General features: G+C 38.2%; 1 protein-coding gene across 1 annotated transcript in view; it reads right to left on the bottom strand.

The window, feature by feature from the left end:
- The window catches only part of LOC132400716 (myelin transcription factor 1-like protein), a 450,971-nt gene that overhangs the window by 218,219 nt on the left and 205,044 nt on the right, over window positions 1-27,708 (bottom strand). The window contains exons 6-8 of the mRNA XM_059981999.1: window positions 20,428-20,726; window positions 17,793-18,770; window positions 5,650-5,784 (exon numbers count right to left, since the gene is read on the bottom strand). Coding sequence (XP_059837982.1) covers window positions 5,650-5,784; window positions 17,793-18,770; window positions 20,428-20,726 — 1,412 coding nt within the window. The remainder of the gene's footprint in view (window positions 1-5,649; window positions 5,785-17,792; window positions 18,771-20,427; window positions 20,727-27,708) is intronic.

Raw genomic sequence — 27,708 nt, 5'->3', positions numbered from 1 at the left:
ACTATATTGCTCAATTGATTTAATTCTTTGTTTCAGAGACTAATTGCTTCAGAACTCCATGTTATGATCATAAAGTGGTTATTTATTTATGATCACAGAGTTGACTAGCACTTCAGAGACTTACACCAATGATCTTAAGAAGTTCAAATTCCCCCAGAGGAGTGGGGGAATTTAAATATGTTTAAATAAATAAATTAGAATTAAAATGACAATGACTCTAAAATGAGTGGATTGTTCCTACATGCCCACATGATTCTAGTATACCTTTTAGGGATAGCTCTGTTATATTAAGCAGGTACCTACAGTAGTTTCCATGTAACTTCTGACCCCAGCAATGCGGTTGGCACTGAAGTGACCTCTGAAGTAACTCAGCAAGCCATTCAGTTCACAGCCCATAAATAAATAAAAAGAGATGAATATGTGCATACTTATTATGTAGCTGCCATTCACTGGGAACAGCTAGAAAACAAGATGAACTAAGGTCACTAACAGAAAAGAGAGTTTGTGAATTGAAATAACATTTAATTAAGTCGTCACCATCAGCTTGTTTCTTTCCATATCCCAATGGATAACGACACTTCTAAGCAAATATAATTACTCAGGAGTGTGAAACCCCACTGATTATTGCCTGTTAATACAGAGGTACTGGTCCTCAGATTTTACACGCTGCAATTTTTGCCTGCAAGGTAAAAGTAGCAGAAGCCATTAAGGAAATATCAAGATTAGGAATCATAGTTTGATGTAACTAATATTTTTACTTACTTTTGAGATTTTTGTGCATTATTCCTGCAAACATCAGGTCACTCATCCTCAGCTCCTCCAACCTGCCATGAGAAAATAGAGTTTCCCTCCTCCTCTGTTTTTAGACCTCCATTTATTTGCTCCCTCTCTCACAGATTTGTATAGATTTCTCCTTTATAACAAAATAATGTCCAAAAAACTTCTCCCTCACTGTCTATTTACTACAATCATTATACTTCAGATTTTATGAATACTTCTGAATCTGATGAAATGTAGAAGGAAAATGTAGTTGTAATTGAGGAACAGATAATCAGGGGAATAGGTCTAAGTCTCCATCACAAGGAGTCCCAAAAACTGTGTTGTCTGGTGTCCGGGTTCAGGACATTTCATCTGATCCCCAGAGGAATTTGGAGTGGGAGGGGAAAATCCAGTTGCTCTGTCCATATGAGTACTAGCAATATATGAAGAACAAGGAAGGAGATTTTGCTAAGGGAAATTATATGGCCAGGGGCTAAATTAAAATGCCAAATAAAAATCTCTGAATTGTTTCCTGCACAATGTGCAAATTGGCATGTGGTTAAAAGGACCAGAGAGCTAAAAGTATAACTCAAAAATTGGTGTGGGAGAAATGGTTTTGAATTCATGCCACCAACAATGGGAAAGGAGGAAACTACTCCAATGGGATGGGGTCAACATGAGCCATACTTGGATCAAGTCTTGATAAACAACAACTTGGAAAAGTATGGATAAAGTAAAGGGGAAGGAGAGTGCAGAAGAACTTACTGAAGTCTCCAGACTAAAGAAAGAGACAAAGAAAAATATGAGAATTTTTCAGTCTCACAGCTTTTTATATTCTGTCTTTTTACCTGATTCTTCTTGGTTTTTTTGTGCAGAGAGAGAGAGATTTGGCACAGCATGTTGTTCATTTTTTGGTGCAGGAGAAAGGATTTGGGAGTCAATGTGTCTGTTCCGTCTTTTTCAATTTATCATGCAGGAGGAGGGATTTAGGGGTTGATGTGCCTGATCTCTTTTTGTTTATTTTTTTTTTGTTTCTTATTGGGGTGGAGGGATTTGGAGGTTGATGTGTCTGTTCAGTTTTTGTTTGTTTTTTTTTGTTTCATATTGGGGAGGGGGGATTTGGGGCTGATGAACATACTACCTTTCTTTTCTAGGTTTCATGGCTATCCGGAGAAGAAGAATTTCAGAGTTGTATATCTTGATAATAAATGAACTTTTGAACCTTCAAATTTAATTTCATGCAACATGGAGACAAAATTGAAAAGAAGGATAACGAATACAGGATTGAGAGTGTGAAATTTGAATACATGCTATGTAGGAAATAAGATAGATGTCTTTGTAGTGCAGTTAGAAGTTTATGGGTATGATGTTGTAGGCATCACTGAGTTGTGGCTGAATAGGATCACACATAGGAGGTTAACATTTAAGGTTGGCAGAGGAGGTGGGCGGCTTTGTAGGTAAAAAATGAAATCAGATCCTTAGAAAGAAGTGATATAGAATCCAAAAATGTAGAGCTGTTAAGGATAAATTTATAAAGCTGCAAGGGTAAAAAGATCCTGTTGAAAGTTATATCAGGCTTCTGATCAATAGCTAAGATGTGGGGTACAAATTAAAATGGGAGATAAAAATGGCATGTAAAAAAGACAGTGTTATGATGGTCATGGGGATTGAGAGTAGAAGCAAAGAAGAGAAAGCATTCTAAAGGGAGGATGAGGCAACTGTGGCTGACAAAGGAAATCAAGGGCTGATGTGCTTGTCCCATTCTTGTTGATTTTCTCTGTGCAGAGGTAGGAATTGGGGGTTGATGATTGTGCTGCCTTTCTTTTCTTTCTTGGTTTCATAGCTAACCGGAGAATTGAAGAATTTCAGAGTTCCATACTTTGATAAAAAGTAACCGTTAAACCTTTGAAGACAGCATAAAAGCAAAAGAGAGGATGTACATATACCAAAATACAGTGGAAATGATTGGGAAGCTTTTAAAAACCAACTAAAGGCAACTCGAAAAGCAATAAGGAGATAAAAGATTAAATATGAAGATAAGATAGCTAATAATATAAAAGAGGATATCACTTTTCTTCAGACATACAGTATAAAAAGAAAAAGAGTGACAAGAGTGGACATCGGGCTGCTGGAAAATGATGCTGGAGAAGAAGTGATGGAGAATAAAGAAAAGGAGGATAACTGAAGAAGTATTTTGCATCAGTCTTCACCGCAGAAGACACCAACAGTATGCCAGACTCCAAGAATGTCAGGGGGCAGAAGTGAGTGTGGTCACTATTTCTAACGAAAAGGTGCTTGGGAAGCTAAAAGGTCTGAAGGTAGAATAACTCAACTGAACCAGATAGTCTACACCTCAGGATTCTGAAAGAGGAAGTTGAGGAGATTATGGAGGCATCAGCAGTAATCTTTTAAGAACCACCAGATTCTGAAAATTGCAAATGTCACTCTCCTCATTAAGAAGGGGAGGAGGCAGACTGACTTCAGTGGTTAGCAAGATGTTAAAGTCTATTATTAAGGTTTTGGGGTACATGGAGGCACATGATAAATAGACTAAAGTCAGCATAAAGGAAAATCTCAACTGATAAATCTGTGGGAATCCTTTGAGGAAATAACAGGCAGGATAGACAAAGGAGAGTCAGTTATGTTGTGTACTTGGATTTTTGGAAGGCCTTTGACAAGGTGCCAAGCATAAGGTTTCAACAAGATAAAAACCCATGATAGTACAGGAAAGGTACCAGCAGGGACAGAAGATTGGCTGACTGGCAGAAGACAAGCAATGGGAATAAAGTGGAGCTTTCCAAGTTCGCTGCCACTGTCAAGAGGTGTTCCACAGGTAGTGGTGTTGAATTGACTACTGTTTATGTGTTAAAGGTCTATATGGCAGAGTTTTTGGCCTTTTGACCACATTTGTGGATTATAGAAAAATAGGTATAGGGCAGATACTGTAAAGAAAGTAAGGAGTTTGTAGAAGGATTCAGAAAGATTTTTGAATAGTTAAAGTAGCGGATTAATGCAGTCTCGGGAAGTGTACGGTCATGCACTTGGTTAAAGGAATAAAGGCAAGACTAGTTTCTGAAAGGAGAGCAAATTCAGAAGTCAGGTGCAAAGTGACTTGAGAGCCCTCGTGCAGGATGCACTAAAGGTTAACTTGCAGGTTGAGTTGGTAGTAAGGAAGGCAAATGCAATATTAGCATTCATTTCAGGAGAACTAGAACATAATAGCAAGGATATAATGCTAAGGCTTTATAAGGCATTGGTCAGAACATCTTTGGAGTATTGTGAACAGTTTTCAAAGGTACATTTAATGTTAGAGAAATATATACTATATACATCCTGAAATGATTTTTCTTCACTTTTTTGGACCCCATATCTAAGAAAGGATGTGCTAGCATTGGAGAAGATTCAGAGGAGGCTTTTGAGAATTATCCTGGGAATTAAATGTATTTGATATTTGATATTTGATATCATTTGATATCTTTGGGCCTGTACTCACTGAATTTGAGAAGAATGGGGGGGGGGGATTACATATTGAAAGACGTAGATCAAGTGCACAAGGAGAGGATGTTTCCTATAATTTGTGATTCTAGGACCAGAAGGCGCAGCTTTAAAATACAAGGATGTCCCTTTAGAACAGAGGCAAGGAGGAATTCCTTTAGACAGATGGTGGTGAACCTGTGGAATTAATTGTCCAAGTAAAAGTTGATAAGTTCTTGATTAAGAACCTCTTCAAAGGTTACGTGAAGAAGGCAAGAGAATGGGGTTGACAGGGGAAATAAATCAACCATGATGGAGAGCAGGTTTGGCTAATTCTGCACTTGTGCCTTATGATCTCATGGTCTAACTCCCTGCTGGCTGTAGTTGACAGGGATCATTTCCAAGCAGTGAACATATCAGCAAAGTGAAGTTACAGCTATTGCAAGGATCAGAAGGGGGTGGAAATGGAATAGAGAAGGGGAGGGGTGACACACATTTCAATGGTGAGGACAGGTCTGCTCAGCATTATACCTTGAAGAAATTCTCAACTTGGAATGTCTAATATGTTACCCGGTAATTTTTGTGGACTTGTTTTGGATTGTTCAGCTAATCCCTCGAGTACCCAAAAACCGCATTTGCAATTGAGGGCTAATCTTGTAAATTTAAGATGCAGCAAACTCTCAACAAATATGTTTTACAAATCAGCCAATTTTGCTTTCCATTGATTTAACAGAAAGAACATTGGATGAAGCATACTCAAGATTGGTGACTAGCCTTTTCCTACTTTACACTCTCAAAATTGGAAGTTCCACCCAATGAGGCAGATGAATTCTGCACCTACGCCCCTAGGTCTTATGGTCTCATGACCTATGTGTCTTGTGGCAATAGTGCAACATGCATTCATTTGATAAGTGTCATCTTTTCTTCCGCAAATAAATGTTTTTAAAAAGGTTTTAGCACTGCAGCAAGTTTGACATTCACCCACACTATATACTCTGGTTGTTCATAAATTCATTGATTACAAGAGAGTGACAACAGAAAGGGTGAAACTGGGCTTTGCCAGAAACACACTATTGTTCAGAACCAACTGGCAGCTTGGTTGAATGATGTGGGAATTTGTTATTCATGAAAGTCGATTGGGCTGATTCACAGGTATAATAAACTTCTGTTGTCGCCCCCATATCTCCTTTCCTCCCCACTCTCAACACCATCTGTGTACACAATTCCCTGTATTGTGTTCTGTGATTCATCAAGAAACAAAAAAAAACATGTGTTTCACACTGGTAATAAATGAAGAGATTGGTACTGCATCAAAGGTGAGAAGAAATTACATTATTTTGAGAGATACTGCAACCAACATGTTTTAGGTAATTACAAATATGTTTACCTTGCATTTTGAATTTCCTTTTCACTTACTTTCTGGGGGAACTCTGTCTTTGTGTGGGCAGCCTGATAAACTGCGGTGATGAGGGTAAAGGCCTGTGACGTGTCCAGTTCCATCACATCCTGGCGTGGGGCACTTGCTTTCTTTCTTTTCAGGCCGTGATGAATCTATCAAAATGAGAGAAGTTGTTTTACAAGAAAAATGACAACACTGTTACAGAGCTTGGCAAAATGGGTATTCCATCCTACAGAAACTGGAACCTGTATTAGTTTACCCTGTTAATTAGTAAACAGTGTTGCACTCTCATCAACAGTGTGATCACACTGAGAGGCATGTCAAGCAAATTTCCTTTTTTGACTTTTGCTGGTCAGATATCTGAAATAGGCTTTTGAGTCACATCTGAAGAGGGTATATAACAGGCTGCAGCTCTACCAACTTTTTGACCAGAATAAAACTGAATAGTCAGCCTTGTGCAGCCAGTGAACTGACAGCGTCCATTTGGTGTTCTCAGCAACCTTATCAATTAAGGTGTGTAGGAAATGGAACCAGAAGGAATAATTCTTTGAAGTTGGGCAGGCCTGGATTGGCAATGCTGTTTTTTGTGCAAAGGAAAATATAGGACTTATTTTTATTGGAAAAGTTTGTAGCAATACACTTATTAATTGTTGTTTAAGCTACTCCATAACAGGGAGCAATAGTGCAGGTTCAAAATGAAACTTGATAACTTCTGAAATAATTTTTGTCTCAGGTGTTAAAACTGAAGAGGTATCAAACTATATACTTTCTGTAAAGAGATTAATTCTATTAAGAGTTGGGATAAAAAATAAATGAATCAAAAATAGTTGTGAAAGCATAACTTGAAAGTCTTTAATTTAGAAGGGGTGCTCTAATTAGAAATAATAACATGATTTAGTCAAACAAAGAAACAACTTTAAATTATGTAGATCCTTAAAAGAAATAAAGCGCCGAAAAGTTCTTTTGTAATTTACTAGCCAAAATTTGACACACATCCAAATAAGAATACACCAGCGTGTCAAAAGTAAATTTTAAGAACCACTCTAAATGATAAAATGGACATGGGGGGGAATTACTTCGCTTTATTTACATCTATTAAATTGATTTACATCTGTTAAAATGCTTTATGGATAGTTGAAGACTTAAAGATTAAAGATTAGCTTTATTTGTCACATGTACATCGAAACATAGTGAAATAGGTCAGGCGGAAAATGTGATAAACTTCATTAGTACCACTTAAGATAAAATTCTGGAGAAAATAACAGATTAAAAACAATGGCAAATCCCTTAATCAAATGACCTCAAGACCTGGAACAGATGGCTGCATGGATTTTAGAGTGGTCCCAATGGGTTGAAAAATAGCATATGTAATATTAATGCTAAAGCACCCAAAGAATCACAAATATTCAAACTTCAAACAGAAATCATCCAAGTTCAAGATGAATCTCTGTTGGCTCTCAAAGACATCTGGGCATGCTTGTTCAAAAATTACAGGAAATTGGTAAGCAATTCAGAAGGTGAATAACCTTATTTGTTAAAGGGTTAATGTAACATATTGCAACATGTAACATCATGTCTTGCTTTTGTTTTACAGGGCTAGAGTGCTGTGCAGAGTATTGGTCTCCTTATCTTAGGAAGGATACTCTTTTCTTGGTGATAATATAACAATGCTTGTACCATTAATTCCTGTGACAATGGGGCCATGTTCCATGAAATTCAGAAGAAATGCAGGTGATCTCATTGTAACATAAAATTCCTAAGATGCCAGATAGGTTGCATGCTTAGAGGAAGTTTCCTCTTGGGCTGGTGTCTAAAACACTGGGCATAGTTTCAAGATAAGGGATCAGATATTTAGGATTGAGATTAAGAGGAATTTCTTCCTCTGAAGGGTGGTGAAATTTGGGAATGTTCTAAACAGGATTTATAGCTGCTTAATTATAGATTTTTGGATTGCACGAGAAATGAAAAAGTATGGAGATTGAGTGAGAATAAAGTTGCTGAAGATCAGTCATGACATTGTACGATAGCAAATCAGTCTCAAAGTCCTTTCCCTTATTTTATTTTGTATATTCTGATGGTGGTGAGATTCGTACTGTGCACATGGGCAGAATTGGAGGAGCGATGAGGAGTTTAGCATTGATGGAAGTAACAAAAGAAATGAAGAGATGTCACCATATTCAAATTCAAAAACAAAACTGAAGATTGAGGCTGATGAAGCTTTGCAAGCATAGTAAAGACTTGATAAGTGTCAGATATGAAAATTAATAATAGCGAGTTCATTCTCAGAAGAGCTTTGGATAATTTTGTTAAATAAAGTGCATGTTGGAAATCCTAACTATAAATTTTAAAAAAGCTCAAGCTATTCTGCAGGCCAGGCAGACCCTGAGAAAAAATAAACAGGGCAAATTCTTCACATCAATGACTTTACAATGGGGAACGAATAGAATCTGTGATTGGGATAAGCTGAATCACGGGCAGTGGCAGGAAACGTTAGAGATGAAAGTTGTTGGTCTTGGTGAATTATTGCATCAGCAGAGGGAGTCTAGAATACATGGACATTATATTAAGATTCAGTCATTAAAGAACAGAGTTAGAAATCATGCTTTCACAAAAAGGAGTTGTGATAGTCTGGGATCCGCTTTTCCAAAATCCTGAATTCATTGAAACTATCTGGGCTGAGATCCAGATGTACAAAGTATATGAGGTTAAGGCAGAAAAGTAGATTTGAGATGCTATCAGCAACAGGCTACTTAAACAGCTGTGTGATGTATTAATGGAATGTCTGCCTCTTGCTTCCACATTGCATGGTTCCAGATGTGAACAGCTTCAAAAGATCTACTGGTGGTCTCTTCCAAATGACTTTGAAGGTTTTGGTGGAACTTGAAGGAAAAGAATACCGCTGGAGATTTGATACAACAAAACTAATATACTGTTATCAGATCCCAGTTTGCTGATAACACTTTAATAAAATATTGATTAAATGTTGAGCAGAATTATTGTTGAAATTATCACTAAATACAGTTTGCCAGGGTTGTATTGAAATGAAAAACGTATAATGTCATCTCATTCACAGGGAACTCACAACTATTGTACTTAATAGATCATTAATCAATTGGGAATTGCATCCTTTTACATGAAATTGACCAGCAGTGGAGGACCTGGGGATTTCTTACAAGTTAATTAAGAAAATAGCTGAATTAGATGTTTTTGTTTAAAAAAAATAGTGCCTTTCAAGACCTCAAGACCTCTCAAAGAGCTTTACAAACAGTGGTATACTTATGATGTATAATCATCAATACAATGTCGGAAATATGGCAGCCAGTCTGAGCATAGTAGTATGTCAATGACTGATGATATCAATTGATGGACACTGGGTATAACGTCCTTGTTCTTCTTCAAATGGACCGAGCAAATCTTTACATCTATCCATCAACTAAATATTTGCTATGAAAGGTGGTACTTCTGATAGTATAGTACTCTTTCAATAGTAGTCTGGAATTTATTTATTCTCAAGTTCCAGGGGTGTGACTTGAGCTGTAACCTTTTGACGTAGTGGCATGTGGGCTATGAACAGAACCAAAACAATGGAATATTCCTTCTTTTTCTCAAAAATAATAGACCTATGCAAAGGCATTCAGATGGAATAGTAAGTGTTCATTCAGTATATACCTTTGTGAGAGAACAGAATCTGTTATTCCACGTGAATAAATCACACTTTATAAGGAATGGTTAGATTGTAAAATATATCATGGTTAATGTAATCTCCTGCACTAGTTTCACAAGAGGCTTTTTTTAAAAATTCTTTTGCTAATTGGTCATTTCTTTTTTTCTTTTAATCAGTGTTATACCATTCTCAGAAGTTCTCTGAATGAGTTGGGATTATTTTATTATTTAATGTAAGATCAGTCTCTAGAACTTCCTTTGAACATCTCCAAAGAAAATAATGCTTGGCAGTTGAAGATCTGTTCAGCTCAGAGTTCCTCAATTTTTCGAACATTACTGGGTATCTTAGCACCCTTGAGAAATTTGATTCTCAACTTTTCAGAAGTAATTTCATTTGTGCTTACACCTTTTAGAAAATAAAACTTTTCCAGATAATGTCAATATTTATACAACACCCAATATTTAACCTTGCTGCTCTATTTCTATCTGTTTATCCTTCAGGAGCAGGCACACAGATGTAACTATATTGCAGGCTTCCCCAAAGTGCAGGCTGACATGTAGTTTTATTCCTTAGTGGCCTCCTTGGCAATCACTTGCCAAGAACACTTGGCTGTCTGTTTAGTTCTCTTGCTCAAAACAAAAATTCCTCCTGTGAGCATTGCTTTCCATCAGCCTGTCTAGTTCCTTCTGATCCCGTGGGGAACTTTCCCACCTCATTCCCAAGTTTCCATCTAGTACTTCAAATGTGCCATGTCTATAGCAATAGGCACATTTAAGAGCAGACTGCCAAGGGCATTACTGCTAGGCTAAATGTTAGCAGCTACAAGGTCTTGCAACAGACCAATGAAGTAAACGCAGACTGATATTACTGCATTAGCTTCTGCAGTATGCAGAGAAACCTGAATATGCTCTTCTGACAACCCAATATGTTTATGGGATTTCCAAAAATATAGGAATAGGATGGCATTCATCACTCTTACAACATCAAAAAATATAGTAACATCTACACTCAAATGCCACTTATGAGGTACAACTGTACACCTGCTTGTTAATGCAAATATCTAATTGGCCAATCATGCGACAGCAACTTAATGCATTAAAAACATGCAGACATTATCAAGAAATTCAGTTATTGTTCAGACCAAACTTCAGAATGGGGAAAAATATCATCTAAGTGACTAACCACATAATGAGTGTTGGTGCCAGATGGGGTGGTTTGAGTATCTTAGAAACTGCTGATCTCCTGGGATTTTCACATGCAACAGTCTCTAGAGTTTACAGAGAATGGAGTGAAAACAAAAAAAAAAAATCAGTTCGGTGGGTGAAAATGTCTTGTTAATGAGACAGGTCAGAGGAGATGGCCTTCAAGCTCACATCAAGGCTAAAATAACTCAAATAAACACGCATTACAACAATGGTATGCAGAAGAGCATCTCTGACTGGACAATGCATTGAACTTAAAGTGGATGGGATGCAGCAGAAGACCACGAACGTATACTTAGTGGCCACTTTATTAGGTACAGGAAATATTAAAGTGTATATTATTTAAATACCTATTGGTTGAGGTAAAAATGTTGTTTACTATCCTTGCTATAAACTGCACTACTTTGTTTAGTGAAACTGATCGAGTTTCTTTTTAAAGGCGCCCATAAACTTTCAATTAATTATCATACCCAAGACCATGGCACCTTTTCTGCCAATGTGGGAACAGGCAGCATAGGAGGAAAAAAAATGGATTGTCATATTTTGGAGTCTGTGAACTTTGTGTCCTGCAATTCATTTCTCACTGTCCACATTAAATAGTTTGATTACTTTTGGGTATCCTTTGTTTTTTCACCATGCAAACAACGTTCTTGGCAAATTGTAGCACTATTTGCCCAATCAATCCAGCTGAGAGAGAAAGTAAAATTACCCTCATTACTTAACTGTTTTAATGTGACTGAGAATTGATGATCACTGATCTTCTGACTTGTTTGCTGTAGGGCTGCAATTTTAATAGGGATGCCTTACTGTTGTTTACTGCAGGGTAACAATTTGGAACTGTGCTTAGAAGGGAACCAAAAAGATAACTTTTTCTTGTTTATAACTTCCCTGATTGAGCCTGAAAGAACAATAGTAGCTAGATTTCTCTTTCCACTTACATACAAATCGCTGATCTCTGTTCTCAAGCAAGGGCTGTCTTCCTGACTCAAAACGCTATTACCTGCTGAAATCATAAGCTGAGATATGTGCTTAATTTCTCCAAGACAGTTTGCAATTTAGTGAACTGAATGCTTTCCCTTCTTCTCTGAGCCAAAGCTGATGTACAGAATATGAAGTACAAATTAATGTACTGTGGTTATGATGAGCCAGGATGCTCCTTCAAAATCTACAAGAATGCTGTATGTTTCTTGGCCTGTTAAGATTCTTTCCATCCTTTTTCTTACTAGTTTAGTACACAACAACATCAAAGCCTTGTAATATCAGGCAAACTCAGAGTTCAACATGTACTCATACCATGCTATTTAAAATCTATTCTAATTCTATGGATTTGACATATAATGTGATCAGGTGAAGTTATGGACATAATCAATGGATCTTTCTCAGCAAAACCAGACTCATGCACCCCCTTTAAATTTATCCTCTCTGCATTTAAGCTCACTGACAGCCTGTTTGCAACGTAACTTCAAAACAAAGTGATTTAAAGTGTTTTTGAATATTAATTGGAATATTATCCAACAGTCCATAAAATCTACCAGTCCCAAATTCTCAAGAGTGCAAGGTAGAAAATATTTTACTGTATAACTACATTTCGTAAAAAACTGCATTGCATGTTATTGCTCCCAAATAAAAACAAATTTATATCCCTCTTGCATTGAAAGCAACATGCAAGCTTTTAATAAACATGGATGTTCAATTATCTAAATTGAATTACCCAGATTATGCATTACTTCTAACTATAATTGGGCACCATTCCAATAGTTAATAGCTGACCACCTACCAAATTTTTCAGTGTATCTGGGGCAGACTGCAGAGGGAATTGACATACAGATCCATGATAAGGTATATTTACCCAGTTTTGTACCTGACCTATTTTCTGCTGTCATTCCTGCAAATCACCTGACTATCTGCCGTACATTATCTCATACAAAGGAATCAGTACTAAAGTGAGCACAAAATACACCCAATTATATTTTATAAAGTTCCTGATTTTGTATACATTTATACGCCGTACAGAGTTATCTGGTGCCATAGCAATTGTAAATGAGAATTAAGTATCTTAGATTTCTCAGTCCTGTTCATAATGCAACTACTTTGGCCTCTCCCTTAATTTAGTTTCCTGAGTAATACAGGAGGGGAATACTGGAGGTTTATGAACCAGATCCTCAGCAGGGGATCAGAGGTGGAGAACATCAGCAACTTTAAATTCCTCAGCGTTATCACTTCAGGGACTCTGCTCTTGGTCCAGTACATACGTGCCATTACAAGGAAAGCATGGTAGTGCCTCTACTTTCTTCGACGTTTGCCAAGATTTGGCATGTTATTTAAAACTTTGACAAACTCCTATAAATGTGCTGTGGAGGGTGTACTGACTGGCTGCATCAGACCATGCTCTTTTATCGCTGTTGCCACCAGGAAGAAGGTACACGATTCTCAGAACTGACACCACCATGTTCAGGAACCGTTCGTACCCCGCAACCATTAGATTCTTGAACCAGAGAGGATAACTCCACTCAACTTCACTCATCCCAGCAGTGAGCAGTTTCCATAATCTATGGACTCACTTTCAAGGACTCTATATCTAATATATTTGATATTTATTGCTTATTTGTTTATTTGTTTGTTTGCTTGTTTGTTTCTGTATTTGCACAGCTTGTTGTCTTTTACTAGTTGGTTGTCCGTCTTGTTGAGTGTGGTTTTTCATTGATTCTGACGTGTTTCTTTGCCGACAATAAAATTAATCTCAGGGTTGTACATGTACTTTGATAATAAATGTACTTCAGACTTTGAACTTCTGAGTAGTTGTCAATTGCACTTGAGTAAGTTCTTTAAAGCACCAGTAATCTGCTCTGCAAGTTTACTGTCGATGGAAGGAAAAATACAGTATGCCTAACTTATTTTGTAGGAACTCCTCATGATATTTCATTTTTGGAAGGGTATTGGCAGATGGTGGGCTGAACGCATGCCACTGAACAGAAGTACCAGAACTTCTATCTATCTTGCTGAGCAACAATGAGCAAAAGAGACATAGAGTCTCTCAGCGCAGAAACTGGTCTTTGGCCCACTAGACCACACCAAACATAAAGCATCCACTTACATGAACATTACACTAATCACATTTTATTTTCTGCTCACAGTTTTGCTCAGCTATACACCAAGGGGGGCAATTTTACAGTGGCCTAGCAATCCGTATGCTTAGGTCTTGGAAGGAAAGCAGAGCACCTGGAGGCAACTCATGTGGCCGCAGGGAGAACCTGCAAATGATACGGCATTGATATCAAGACTGAACCTGGATCACTGGAGCTGTGAGAGAGCTGATTTAGAAGCTGCCCCACTGTGCTCGTAGAGGTACATTTAATTTCAATGTGCAGGCTCATTCCAGACTGCAACCTGGAGCATATGCAATGTTAGCTAAACAGTAGTTCACAGACGTACTCCAGCAAACCACTGGTGGTTTTATAATACCAGCAATATGACACAGAGTAGATCCCTTGGATAATGTTAGGGTCCATGCCATATAAAAGGTTGGGAACTCCTAGAGCAGATGATTTTCCATTGACTGAGGAGTCACAAATTCAACCCATTTCCCACACATGAAGAATTTGTGCCAATACCATACAGAAGGGTGAATAAATATTCTCCCTCAATATTCCTTTGATTCAGATGGTGAGGAATTCATCCCCCATTACTAACACATATTGTGTTGGCATTAGTGGAATGAATCTGACAATAGGGATTAATTCACCTTTGTAACTATACAATCTTTTGACAAGGATAAATTTTTAGGCATTTTAGTTGAATAGTGCATGACCCATGGAAGGAGGTCTCTAGTTAGAGTCTAGGAGTCAATCAACAGAGGAAGCTCAGCAATCTTCCTGGCTCTTGTTAAGAGCCTGTACTGTAGTTATCCTTGGAGTTGGTCCAATCTGGAAATGACTGGAAGGCTGTAAAGTCATCCTGCATTGCATTGCCCATTTGTATTAGAGGAGCTCTTCATACAATCTATTTATGGTATACTGTTTGACCTAGCCACCAGTGCCTGCATACATCTTTGATGAGCTACAAGTGTTCTTAAAATTAGCACAATAACTGCTATCACCAGGCTTGAACATGCATTCATTGGCATGTTCCTCTTTATGTTCTACCTCTAGCTGCTCCAATGCACTCCTCCCTGAATCACATTCTAAGTTTCCTATATAAAAGAAATAGAGTGAGTGATGATGTACTTTGCAGGACCAGAACAACAGGATCCTGTTTTTGATTCTTCTGAAACAGCTGGAGGATGAAAAGAGGAAGAAATGTTAGTGTGGACCAAGGATTACATATCATTTTAACAGATGAGTCACATAAGTATTTTGATATTTTTTTTTAGAAACAAATAATATAGAGAACAGTAGGATGAGAAGGAAGAGATGCAAAATATCAATTGGCACTTCCATTTCTACTCTCTCTTCTTAGGAACTTCTATTGCCTCATTTCGCAGGTTGTGGAGAGATATTTCATCATAGAGGAGAACATGATCTGTTGTAGCTCTGTTGTATCATCTGTTGTAGCTCTCTATCTGGCATTATGATTGTATTCTCCATAAGAAAAAATGCACAAGAATTATCATGGTGGGACATCCAAATATTAGAATGCAGACCATTGCAACTGTAATGACAGTTGCTTGCACAAAATAATTAAATGTGAAGCTTTTGATATGGTAACTGCACATGACTGCAAGGCTGCAAAGTCATCCTGCATTGCATTGCCTGGAATAGAGGAGCTCTCCATGCATTTGTTACTCTGCAATGTGCTGAACACGACTGGCAGAGGATGAATTTCTAGGCATTTCAGTTGAATAGTATAAAACAAATTTTCTGGAGAATGCTGGGGATATAAATGACTCCATCCTATTTCATGGATTCAACTGGAATGCAATTCAAGCACTTGGAACGCAGTTCAGAAACAGTGAGATGAGGTTATAATAAACAAATATCAATTCAGCTAGGTTTGTTATTTTTTTTTTGCATTCATTGTAATGCTGAAGTGTTGGATTGGCTCTTGAACCACGACCTGTGATTATTGCATTGGTCTCCCAAGAGTGTCTTCCTCTGCATGACTTCAGACACTACTTTGCCAGTACCCTGGCTAAGGTATTCCCTTAATTATTTTTTTGAATCACTTATCACTTCAGCTGCTGCAGGCTCCAACCAAACTAACCTTCATGTCTGCCATTCCTGCCCTCCCCCAACAAGTGGTTGTGCTTTTGATGCTCAAAGCTATATTAATTAATCCCTAAAATTATTATGGAGTGACTCACTTTAGTCAGTACAAATCATACAACACACAATGTCAACTTACAGTTTTATTCTTGCAGAAAACCTAAGTTCAAAGCTTATTCATATCTTCCTTTAATTAATAATGGAATCCAGATATTATTAATATTTCCTAAGGATATTTCCATATATGTTTATGTTTACAATATGAACACAACACATACTGCACTTCATCAACTTTCCAATGAGAGGTTTGATTACAGGCTGTTGTCATCTGCTTATGATACAGTTCTTGTTATATATTTTATATCACTTTTTTTTGCTTGCATAAAAATTGGATTATAGGGGTTATTGTGCTGGTTTGAAGGGCCAATCACTTAAGAATGAAATAAAGAAGATTTTTGTCTCTAAAAGCATTATGAATCTTGGTAATTCTCCTTTCTGAAAACTTAAAATGCTGAATAATCAGTGATGTAAAATTCAGGGGAGGGCAGGCTAGGGGAAATGGACAAGGAATTTCAACTGAGCCAAAGATTTGATCAGTCGTGATCTTATTGAATGATGGGAGAGGCTCAAAGGCAAGTAAGGCCTTCACCTCCTTTGACACTCTTCCAGGACAGAACTGAGACAGAACAAAATCAAAACATTTGAAAGTGGAAGCTGTGTTGTATTTTACTCATTTTGCTAGTATCTTAACATGTTTAACTCATTAATTTTGTTTCAGATTTCAAGTATATCAGTTTTGAATTGACCACTGCTTGACTTCTTGTCTTGAAGCTGTGAAGTACTTTGGGACAATCTAAGGTTTTGAAAGGCACTATATTGATACAGTTTCTTTTCAATACCATTGGCCCAGCCCTAAACAAGACAAATTGCATGAGGAAAACCAGCTTTTTATTATTGTAAATTATCCTTATAGTTAATCTTCATCCAATGAGAAGGCAATCTCTTCAAAATTATAACTATTTCCAAAGCAGAGGCACATAAATTACAAAACATAAATTAAGAAGTTGATTAGAACAGACAGGTAATAGAAGTAGGAGAAAGAGAAAAGGCAACAGAATGGAGGAAAAAGAGAACTCTTGTTTGCAGAAATAATTTAAATTCTACAATTATAATGATCAAAAATTATTCCTTATATTTGTATAAACTAGAACTGTAGTATCATAATTTCTTTAGAACTACTATGAAGATTGATTTGCATTAATAATACACTGCCACTGGAAAAATTAAAATTGCTCAAATTTGCAAACAGTCTATGACTTTAAGCAATAAAACCACATGCACCTTTTCAATTTTAATTCGATGAGTCAATAAAGTTACTGACTCTTGATTGAATAAGCACTCAAAAGGGTAAGACCAACTTCATTCTCATAAGCACTCATAAAATTAAGAACAACTAACATATACAATTTGAAGGGAGGTACCATAATTATATACATCAAAGTAATAAATTATTGCATATATATTTGTGGCATTGAACAGGAATATCAGGTGCCATGTTAATTATGAAAAAATATTAGAATATGGATCTCATTGCATGCAAAAATTACAACACTATTAAAGTAAATATTTATCATAGTAAAACAAGAGTAAAGCAATATAATAACTTGAAAAGTCTTTCTGTATATATTTTGATAATATTGAAACCAAAGACGAATGTTCTGCTAAGGTCTTTCCTATTTGAAGATAAACAGAGGAACCTCCATAACAATTTACCCCCTAGGTGTTTTGTTTTCATCTTGTAAATGTATAGACTCTTTAGTATGCATTACCTGACCATCAATATACAAAAGAATGAAATCAAATAAAGTGGAATGTGGCTTAAAAATCAATAACTACTGATCCAACCCCAGTCACTTTTAGCCTTACACAATGAATCATTTCAATAAGCATGCAATGTTAATATCATTAATATAATTAGTTTTTTGATATTGGTCATTTTCATATTGTTCAGTTTTTTAGGTAAACTTTGTTTTGAAGACAAGGCAGCTGAATTAATATCTCTTAACAATTCCAGAAACATACTGAAGTTGTACCTTTAGGGTAGTATGGCTTTTTAACATGGCCGTCAGAGGATCTGGACTTCTTCTCATCTCCAAGATGATGCCTTGGAATTTGCTCTGAAGCATCTCTCTTTGCAGCTTCCATTGCCATTTTTTCTCTCATTGCCTTAGCCCTCTCTGTTTCCAGTGCAATGGCCTTTTCTAACAGAGTCAAATTTCCCTTGGTCATATCAAACACTTCCTCAGACCTGTCAGATTTGACTGAGCCTGTGTCATCATCTCTGTCATGTGATTCTTCTTCCTTGACACCAGAAGAGAAAGCTCTAGAGCGGGGACTCAGTTGCTCCTCCAGCTTCATCAGGTTGACCATATCTGAGTAGTTCCGATCTGACATCCTTCGTGTGACATCATCATCGGGTCTATTCTGTTGACAATCACTAAAATGATGTTGCTGGTTTCTTTCTTCATGCTGGCTCTCACTTAGCTTCCTAGCCAAGTCAAAACATTGGTTCCTTAGGCACTCAAGACTGCTAAGGCAAACAGCCTCATCACTTTCATCAACTGTCTTTTCCAAACCATCACTGGTGGACTTGCATGTTCCTAAGTTCACATTTCTAAGTTCATTCTGTATTAAACCATCTATACGACCCCTAACATTTGCATTGTCTGAAAGTACCACACCATGTCCTTGTGCCAGTAGTTTAAGAGAGTCCACTGTTTCCCTAACAACATCACTGTCAACATCTAAACTCAACTGGCAGGAGTCACTTTTATTTGTTTTTCTAACCCTGCTCCCATTAGTGTCGCTATCATCCTCCAGGCCACGTGCTGTGCTGTCACTCATTTCAGACTCTGTCATAGCCCTAAATGCTGCATCTTCAGCTATTTTGCCCAGGTTTAATAATGATTTTGCAACAAGCTCATCATAATTGTCATATTCATCATTGTTGTTATCATCTTTCTCATTGTCCTGGTTTCTCCTGACATTATCAGATTCTTCCTGAAGATCTTCTGATGGAAAACAAAAGAGCAAAGCTTAATTATTGTTTTTCAATAACTCTGAGATAAAATTATTCAGTGGGTACTATTACCATTCTGCCCAATTTTTATCATGTTCTGAAGGCCGAGGCTCAAATTCTGCAGAAAGATGTCATCTTGTAACTTATTAATAATTTTCTATGCATCAATAAAAAGAATTACGAGTTCCACAGGGTCTCTTCCAAGCTCCTATCATCTTCTTTTTTTGCCAAAAAAAAACAGGATAAACACCCAAGGAAACAATGTAAATGCTGAAAATGACCATTCACTTGTTTGGTTAGATATTTCACAAGGGGAGCCTCCATGGAGTTTCAAAGACTGAATGGCACTACACTGATTTGTAATGAGAGAATATAACACATTATTGCATCCCTTACTGTTCTTCCAAACTTTGCACGAGTTCCAGCATCAGTCATAAAAATAGAAACACTGATTTTTATTTTCCTGGGTAATTACTTTTCTCTTCTACAATGTTTAAAATCATTGAGGTAAATTATTGTGGTCTCCTGCTGCTCTTACCAGGATTATCTGTCTCATCAAAGACCAGAGATGATAACTGGTCCACTCAATATCATACCATATGGCTGCATTTTCCCTCTAGTTTCAGGAATGTCTTTTCATATATTCTAATTGCATGTGCCACTGATTAAAAAAAACACTGAGCATAGTTATTAATAAATGCAAATGTATTAAAAATAAACACATTTTCTGATTAATGCAAAACTAATGATAGATTAATCAATAAAGATTACAATTTAATTTGTTACTTAGATCCATAAAGGAACATTGGTAAAAATATTGTGTTGAGAAAAAAAATTGGCTCGTAGGATCAGCTAGTACCATTACAAAACTTTTTGATGAAGTCATAGCATTCACAATGCTTGTTAAAATGCTCCAAGAACCAAGCCTAACTCATGGACTAATGTAACTTTAGTCAGGGAATTAAACTGATATATTTGTTCTACAGCAAACAATCTTTAATTAGGAATAATTCATCTTTCTATAAAAGCAAATAATATGCTGAATAACTACTTTGGTGCAGAAAATCAGAAATAATCCAAATTCATTAATGAAACAACTTATAAAATTGTTTGAAACTAATGAAACAAATTATTTCACAATTAAAATAAAAACTTTTAATCTCACATACTGCAATTATGATCAAATGTAAGTTTAAATACAATCACTTGATGGCAAAGTTTTAAAATAACAGATCAGCTTGAAATTAACTCACAAACTAGAGAAATGACTGACACATTGGAACAAAAATAGCTTTTCCATGGCCTAATGGTCAGTTAATATTCTACTCAGTTAAAAATAAACGTATGCTAATTCACAATATAATTTAACAATATGTTTTTAATAGTAAGAGGATTGTTTTATCAAAAATCTATGGACTATAGTTTTGGATTTCCAGTGTTTAGCCAAGCCGTTCTTGAATACCATTCATCACAATAAATGTGAGATTAGGAAAATTATTTGCCTGATTTCATCCCTAATTTGTTTTAATAACACATATTTAAAATGGAAAATATTAAATCCAGACTTGGGAAATCTTTGCATTAATGGTTAAACATTGAACAATATTCAATAGATTTTATAGCCCTTTAAAAGCTATGCAAATTCATACCTTGTTCATTACTCTGATCTTCATACTCCTCATCCTCTTCATCGTCCTCTTCTAATTCATCCTCGTCTTCTTCTTCTCCTTCCACATCCTCTTCCTCTTCTTCATCTTCCTCCTGATCATCATTCTCATCAGAATATTCCTCATCTTTCTCATCCAACTCCTCTGTTCCATCAGTCTCATAGCACTCGTCAACAGAAGAGTTGTCTGTTCTCACCAGAAATGTTTTTTTCTTGGGAGTTGGTTCACTTGGTTGTTTGTCCTGTATTTTACGCTTCTTTGCCAATGGACATCCGTAAACACTAGAACATGGAAGCAGAAACATTAACACGGAAGAATTTCCACAACGAGAATATCAATATTGGTAAAAATACATGACAATAAATATTGCTTTAATATTTTAATAAATCGGACAGAAACTCTCTTTGAGCATCCAGTATCACTATTAAGCTCCTAAAAAATTAATTAGCTCATTGATGCTTTAAAATTGTCATCTTTATCTCTTTAATAAGCAGTAGTCAAAAAGTGTCTCTATCCGTGCAATGATAGAGAAGCATTTGGACTACTGATTTTTATAAAATTACTGTATATAATCAGCAAAGAGAATGTAATTCTGCCCTACATGTTTGCTTCTCACATGAGAAATCAAACCTCAGACAAGTATCAGGAGATTTAAAATCCATGTATGTTTTTATTCAGTACTCACCTTTTTCATGAAAGCTTACTTACCTTCTAGGACACTCCTATGTTCATTTTATTTAGGTTTTATTGACCCTAGTCATTCAATTATGAGCCCTGGGAAGATCTATTGTCCACTGAATTCTGTTAGTAAGTTTTGGAATCAGAAATTTATAGCACAAGTGGAAATTTGGCATGTTGTGTCCAACAGCAAATAGACTTGAAGTTAATTCTTCAACACTTGTTAGTATCTTACCATTTTTCATGCATTCTCTTCTATCAGATCTCCACCTTACTCCACGTCGAGCGGGCAGCGGAGTCCGTGGAAGCAGAGTCCTGGGCTTTGGCTAAGTGGGCTTCGGCGTAAGGGGACTTCGGTAAGCTTGTGTGATTGCTCGCTGAGGGGAAGAAGGTAAGGTCGCTAGGTGCTTTTCAGACTTATTCTATTAATTCAGTTCAGGTATGGGGGAGACAGTCAGAGCAGTGGTGTGCTCCGTATGCAGTATGTGGGAGGTCAGGGTCAACACAGTTGGCCCTGATGACCACACCTGCAAAAGGTGCGTCCAGCTGCAGCTCCTATCAGACCGAGTTAGGGAGTTGGAGCAGGAGCTGGATGAACTACGGATCATTCGGGAGGTGGAGGCAGAGATAGATAGGAGTTATCAGGAGGTAGTCACACCAAAAAACCAAGAAGTAGGCAGATGGGTGATGGTCCAGAGAGGCAGGGGGAGCAGGCAGAGAGAGCAGAGCACCCCTGCGGCCATTCCCATTAACAATAAGTATACCGTACTGGATACTGTTGATGGGGATGACCTACCAGGAATGAATTGTAGTGGTCCTGCCTCTGCCACAGAGGTTGAACCCTGAACTAGAAAGGGGAGGAGGGAAGAGAAGAGAGCGATAGTTTTAGGGGACTCTATAGTTAGGGGGGCAGATAGGAGATTTTGTGGGGCAGATCTGGAGTCTCGGATGGTATGTTGCCTCCCTGGTGCCAGGGTCCGGGACATCTCAGATCGGGTGCAGGCTATTCTTGAGAGTGAGGGCATGAACCCAGATGTAGTGGTCCACGTAGGGACCAATGATGTAGGTAAGGTGAGTGAGGGGGTCCTTCTTAGAGAGTTCAGGGAGTTAGGAGTGAAGCTGAAAGGCAGGACCTCCAGGGTGACAATCTCGGGATTGCTACCTGTGCCACGTGCAAGTGAGGCGAAGAATAGAATGATTATGCACATTAATACGAGGCTGAGAGCATGGTGCAGGAAGGAAGGGTTCAGGTTTTTGGATAATTGGTCTTTGTTCCAGGGACATTGGGATCTGTTTCGAAGGGACGGTCTACATCTGAACCGGAGGGGTACTAACATTCTTGCAGGAGTATTTGCCAGTGCTGCTCGGGGGGGTTTAAACTAGATGTGCAGGGGGCAGGGATCCAGATTCAGAGGGTTGGTCAGAAGGTGCATGGGGTTAAATGTGTACAAGGTTTGGGTGATCTTGAGAAGGTCATCAAAATTCAGGGTGCAATTTGCCCGATGGAAGTTCAAGGAGCTGGGTTAGGTACAGTAGACAGTGTTTTAAGCAAAGAGAGGAGGAATGGGCTGAGAATTCTATACTTGAATGCGCGTAGTGTCAGAAATAAGACAGATGAGCTTGAAGCTCAGATGAAAATGGGGAACTACGATATTGTTGGGATAACGGAGACATGGCTGCAAGGGGATCAGGCCTGGGAATTGAGTGTACCAGGGTATACGTGCTATCGTAGAGACAGAAATATGGGAAGAGGGGGTGGGGTGGCCCTGTTGGTGAGGAATGAGATTCAGTCCTTAGCAAGAGGTGACTTGGGAACAGGGGAAGTAGAGTCTGTGTGGATTCTGAGGAACAGTAAGGGTAAAAAGACCCTAGGTGTTGTGTACAGGCCCCCAAACAGTAACGTGGATATTGGGTACAAGTTGATTAGGGAGTTAACATTGGCATGTGCTAAAGGTAATGCAGTCGTTATGGGAGATTTCAACATGCAGGTGAACTGGGAGAATCAGGTAGGTGCTGGACCCCAGGATAGGGAGTTTGTGGAGTGTCTAAGGGATGTATTTTTGGAACAGCTTGTGCTTGAGCCAACCAGGAACGAGGCTATTTTGGACTTGGTGATGTGTAATGAACAGGAATTGATAAGTGATCTTGAAGTAAAGGAGCCATTAGGAAGTAGTGATCATAACATGATAAGTTTTTATCTACAATTTGAGAGGGATAGGGGCAGATCAGAGGTGTCAGTGTTGCAATTAAATAAAGGAGACTATGGAGCCAGGAGGGAAGAGCTGGCCAAAGTTAAATGGGCGGATGCCCTGGCAGGAAAGACAGTGGATCAGCAGTGGCAGATATTCTTGGGCATAATACAAAAGATGCAAATGCAGTTCATTCCAATGAGAAGGAAGGATTCAAAGAGGGGGAAGGGGCCACAGTGGTTGACAAAGGAAGTCAGAGATTGTATAGCATTAAAGAAAAATAAGTATGACAGGGCTAAGATGAGTGGGAATACAGATGATTGGGAAAGTTTTAAGGAACAGCAGATCTTAACTAAAAAAGCAATATGGAGAGAAAAAATCAGGTATGAGCTCAGTCTAGCCAGGAATATAAAAGGGGATAGCAAAAGCTTTTTTAGCTATGTGAGGAGAAAGAAGATAGTTAAGAAATAATGTTGGCCCCTTGAAGAATGAATTGGGAGAAATTGTTATGGGAAACAGGGAAATGGCAACAGAATTTAATGCATAATTTAGATCTGTCTTCACCAGGGAGGACACAAGCAATCTCCCAGATGTATGGATGGGCCAGGGTCATAAGATATCAGAGGAATTGAGACAGATTGACATTAGGAAAGAAACTGTGATGAGTAGACTGGTAGGACTGAAGGCTAATAAATCCCCGGGTCCAGATGGTCTGCATCCAAGGGTTCTAAAAGAGGTGGCTCAGGAAATTGCGGATGCATTGGTAATCATTTTCCAATGTTCCTTAGATTCAGGATCAGTTCCTGAAGATTGGAGAGTGGCTAATGTTGTCCCACTTTTCAAGAAGGGAGGGAAGGAGAAAACGGAGAACTATCGCCCTGTTAGCCTAACGTCAGTCGTGGGGAAGATGCTTGAGTCCATTATTAAGGACGAAATAGTGGCACATCTAGATGGCAGAAATAGGATTAGGCCGAGTCAGCATGGATTTACCAAGGGCAAATCATGCTTGACTAATCTGTTGGAGTTTTTTGAGGGTGTAACAAGGATGTTAGATGAGGGTAAGCCAGTAGATGTTGTGTACCTAGATTTTCAGAAGGCATTCGATAAGGTGCCACATAGGAGATTGGTGAGTAAAATCAGAGCTCATGGCATTGGGGGCAGGGTTTCAACATGGATAGAAAACTGGTTGGCAGATAGAAAGCAAAGGGTAGCAGTGAATGGGTGTTTCTCAGACTGGCTGGAGGTGACTAGTGGGGTACCACAGGGCTCTGTATTGGGACCACAGCTCTTTACGATTTATGTCAATGATTTAGATGAGGGCATTGAAAACTATATCAGCAAGTTTGCTGACGATACTTAACTGGGTGGCAGTGTGACATGCGAAGAGGACGTTAGGAGAATACAGGGAGACTTGGATAGGCTGAGTGAGTGGGCAGATACTTGGCAGATGTCATTCAATGTGAATAAATGTGAAGTTATCCACTTTGGAAGCTGGAACAAGAGGGCAGAGTATTGTCTGAACAGTGTCGAGTTAGGTAAGGGAGAAATGCAAAGAGACCTAGGAGTCCTAGCTCACCAGTCAATGAAGGTGAATGAGCAAGTGCAACAGGCAGTGAAGAGGGCAAATGGAATGTTGGCCTTTGTTACAAGGGGAATTGAATACAAGAGCAAGGATGTTCTTTTGCATTTGTACAGGGCCCTGGTGAGACCACACCTGGAATATTGTGTACAGTTTTGGTCTCCAGGTTTAAGGAAGGACATTCTGGCAATTGAGGAAGTGCAGCGTAGATTCACTAGGTTGATTCCTGGGATGGCAGGGCTGTCTTACGCAGAGAGATTGGAGAGATTGGGCTTGTACACGCTGGAATTGAGGAGATTGAGAGGGGATCTGATTGAAAAGTTTAAGATAATTAAAGGATTTGATAGGATTGAGGTAGGAAATATGTTCCAGATGTTGGGAGAGTCCAGTATCAGAGGGCATGGATTGAGAATAAGAGGTCAGTTATTTAAAACAGAGTTGAGGAAGAGCTTCTTCTCCCAGAGAGTTGTGGAGGTGTGGAATGCACTGCCTCAGAAGACGGTGGAGGCCAATTCTCTGGATGCTTCAAGAAGGAGCTGGATAGATATCTGATGGATAGGGGAATCAAGGGATATGGGGACAAGGCAGGGACTGGGTATTGATAGTGAATGATCAGCCATGATCTCAGAAAGGCGGTGCAGACTCGAGGGGCCGAATGGTCTACTTCTGCACCTATTGTCTATTGTCTATTACTGATCTTTAGACTGAATTCCATTGGTTACTCTTGTGTCCAGACTAGTCGGATAATTTCTAAATCAGTAGCATATTCTCATTAACAACCATGCTGCCAAAATTGGTGTCAATGACAAACTTCTTACATTTATGCCTAAGGTATTTATATATACCAGGAGAAACAAGCAAGGGATCTAGTGCTAAGCCCTTTGGAATCCCACTCTGTTCAGCCAGCCGGTCAATAAAGTCTGGTGACCATTATCCTTTACTTTCTGTCAGTCAACTAATTCTTAATCCAATTGCATACTTTCTCTTGGATTTCATTGCATTTTCTTTTTAGAAAAATCTGCCAAGTGTGACTTTGTAAACACCATGTTAAAATTAAACACATTTGATACATCAAGAATCCTTGTTATGTTGTTAACAGCACAGTTCAGACACGATTGCCTACAGCAAATTCTAAGTATTGACTTTAAAGTTTACCACAAGTAGTTTCAAAATTGCTTTTTTTTGTTTGTAGTTTTTCTTTAAATTAGTTACTAGGGCTTTAGAAGTCACATGTGAAGTATAGACAAAGTAAACATTGAAACCCACTCACATGTTGAAAAGTTGCAAAAACTGTTAACAGTTTACAGGGACAACATACCAGGAAGAAGGAGTGAAGTGAAATTTTCACCATAATTAGTAACTAGTCAGGAAGTATACCAGATGGCAACTAACAGGTAAAGTTGTACTGCTAGCTACCTCCATGGAAAATCACTGGCTTGCTGCTTTGCACAGATTTCTGCCCCTGAGCATTACAATGTAGAAGTCAGGAATGAGGTGGGGATTAGCTGGTGGTGCATCTCAGGATTTCATTGCAGCACAGAGCTCAGTCATGCTGAGACAAGAAGCTGAACGTGCACGTTCTTCTTTGCAATTCTGTGGCATTAATAAAACCGTTCCATTGACAATTCAAAGTACCACAGATCACATGTCAGAATCAGGTTCATTATCATTGGGATTTGTCGTGAAATTTGTTAACTTAGTTATAAAAACAGGCAAAAGAAACTCTTGTAAAGGCTGAAGTAAAACATTGAACAGACGTTCAGGCCAATAATTCACAACTTGGGCACAATTGGTGAACTGAGTTCAAATTGCCCTAGTTTTACAAACTTTTCCATTTGATCAAGTTTCTGCTCAAACTTAACAACATTTGAGCCAAATATCTTGATAGTTTTAAGAGTGTTTATCTGGTGCAGTTTTATGAATACTGCTGAAAACAGCGTCATTGTAATAATAGTATATTAATTAAACAGTTTAGTCCAGTCACAGTGATTTTAAATTTCAGAAAATTACATTAAAAGCAATACACATCCATTTTCTTGTCACATTGATATACTATTGCTGGTAAATATATATGTACACACACACACACACACAAACACACACACACACACACACACACACGCACACATACGCACACACACACACTTTTGCACAGAACTATATTTTTCAATGTGGAGTGCAGTGACGAGTGAGTTTGTGAATTTGGCAGGAACAAAGGATGTTGGGACTGGTAAAGGTGTAGCACAGCAGGAGGCATGTGGAACAGGTTGCAAACGAGGGGTGCCGGGGTGGGGGTAGCACAGGTGCAGACACACTCAACCCTGGAACATCAAACAAGCTCATTGATTCCAAATCATTTGTTTATTGATTACAGAATGTCTCTCTGGGGCTTCCTGCTCCCTCCCCTCTTTCTTCTCCTTTCCCCAACCATGTTCCCCTCTCCGTGCCCCCTTCCCACTCCCAGTCTACAATACAATCAGGTTTGTCATCACGCACATATGTCATGAAATATGCTTTTTTTGTGGCAGCAGTACAGTGCGATATGTAAAATGACTGCAGTACTGTGTAAAACTCTGAGGCACCCAAGCTACGTCTATTGCATGTGCCTAAGATTGTATAGTACTGCGTGTATATATACTCTGAAAAATATTTCATTTAAAGGCCACCAGAAAGGTGTACAAATGTACATAATCTGAGGGAATTTGCTGTTGTGATGTATTTATGTAAAATCTGCTAATTTTATGAACTGTTTTCAGCACAATGTTTTTAAAAATAATCTAAGAGATTATAACCATATAACAATTACAGCACGGAAAC

This window comes from Hypanus sabinus, chromosome 10 (genome assembly GCF_030144855.1).
Source record: "Hypanus sabinus isolate sHypSab1 chromosome 10, sHypSab1.hap1, whole genome shotgun sequence".
Classification (NCBI taxonomy): Eukaryota; Metazoa; Chordata; class Chondrichthyes; order Myliobatiformes; family Dasyatidae; genus Hypanus; species Hypanus sabinus.
The sequence above is the reverse complement of the archived record's forward strand: the minus strand, read 5'-3'. Positions and strand labels throughout refer to the sequence as shown.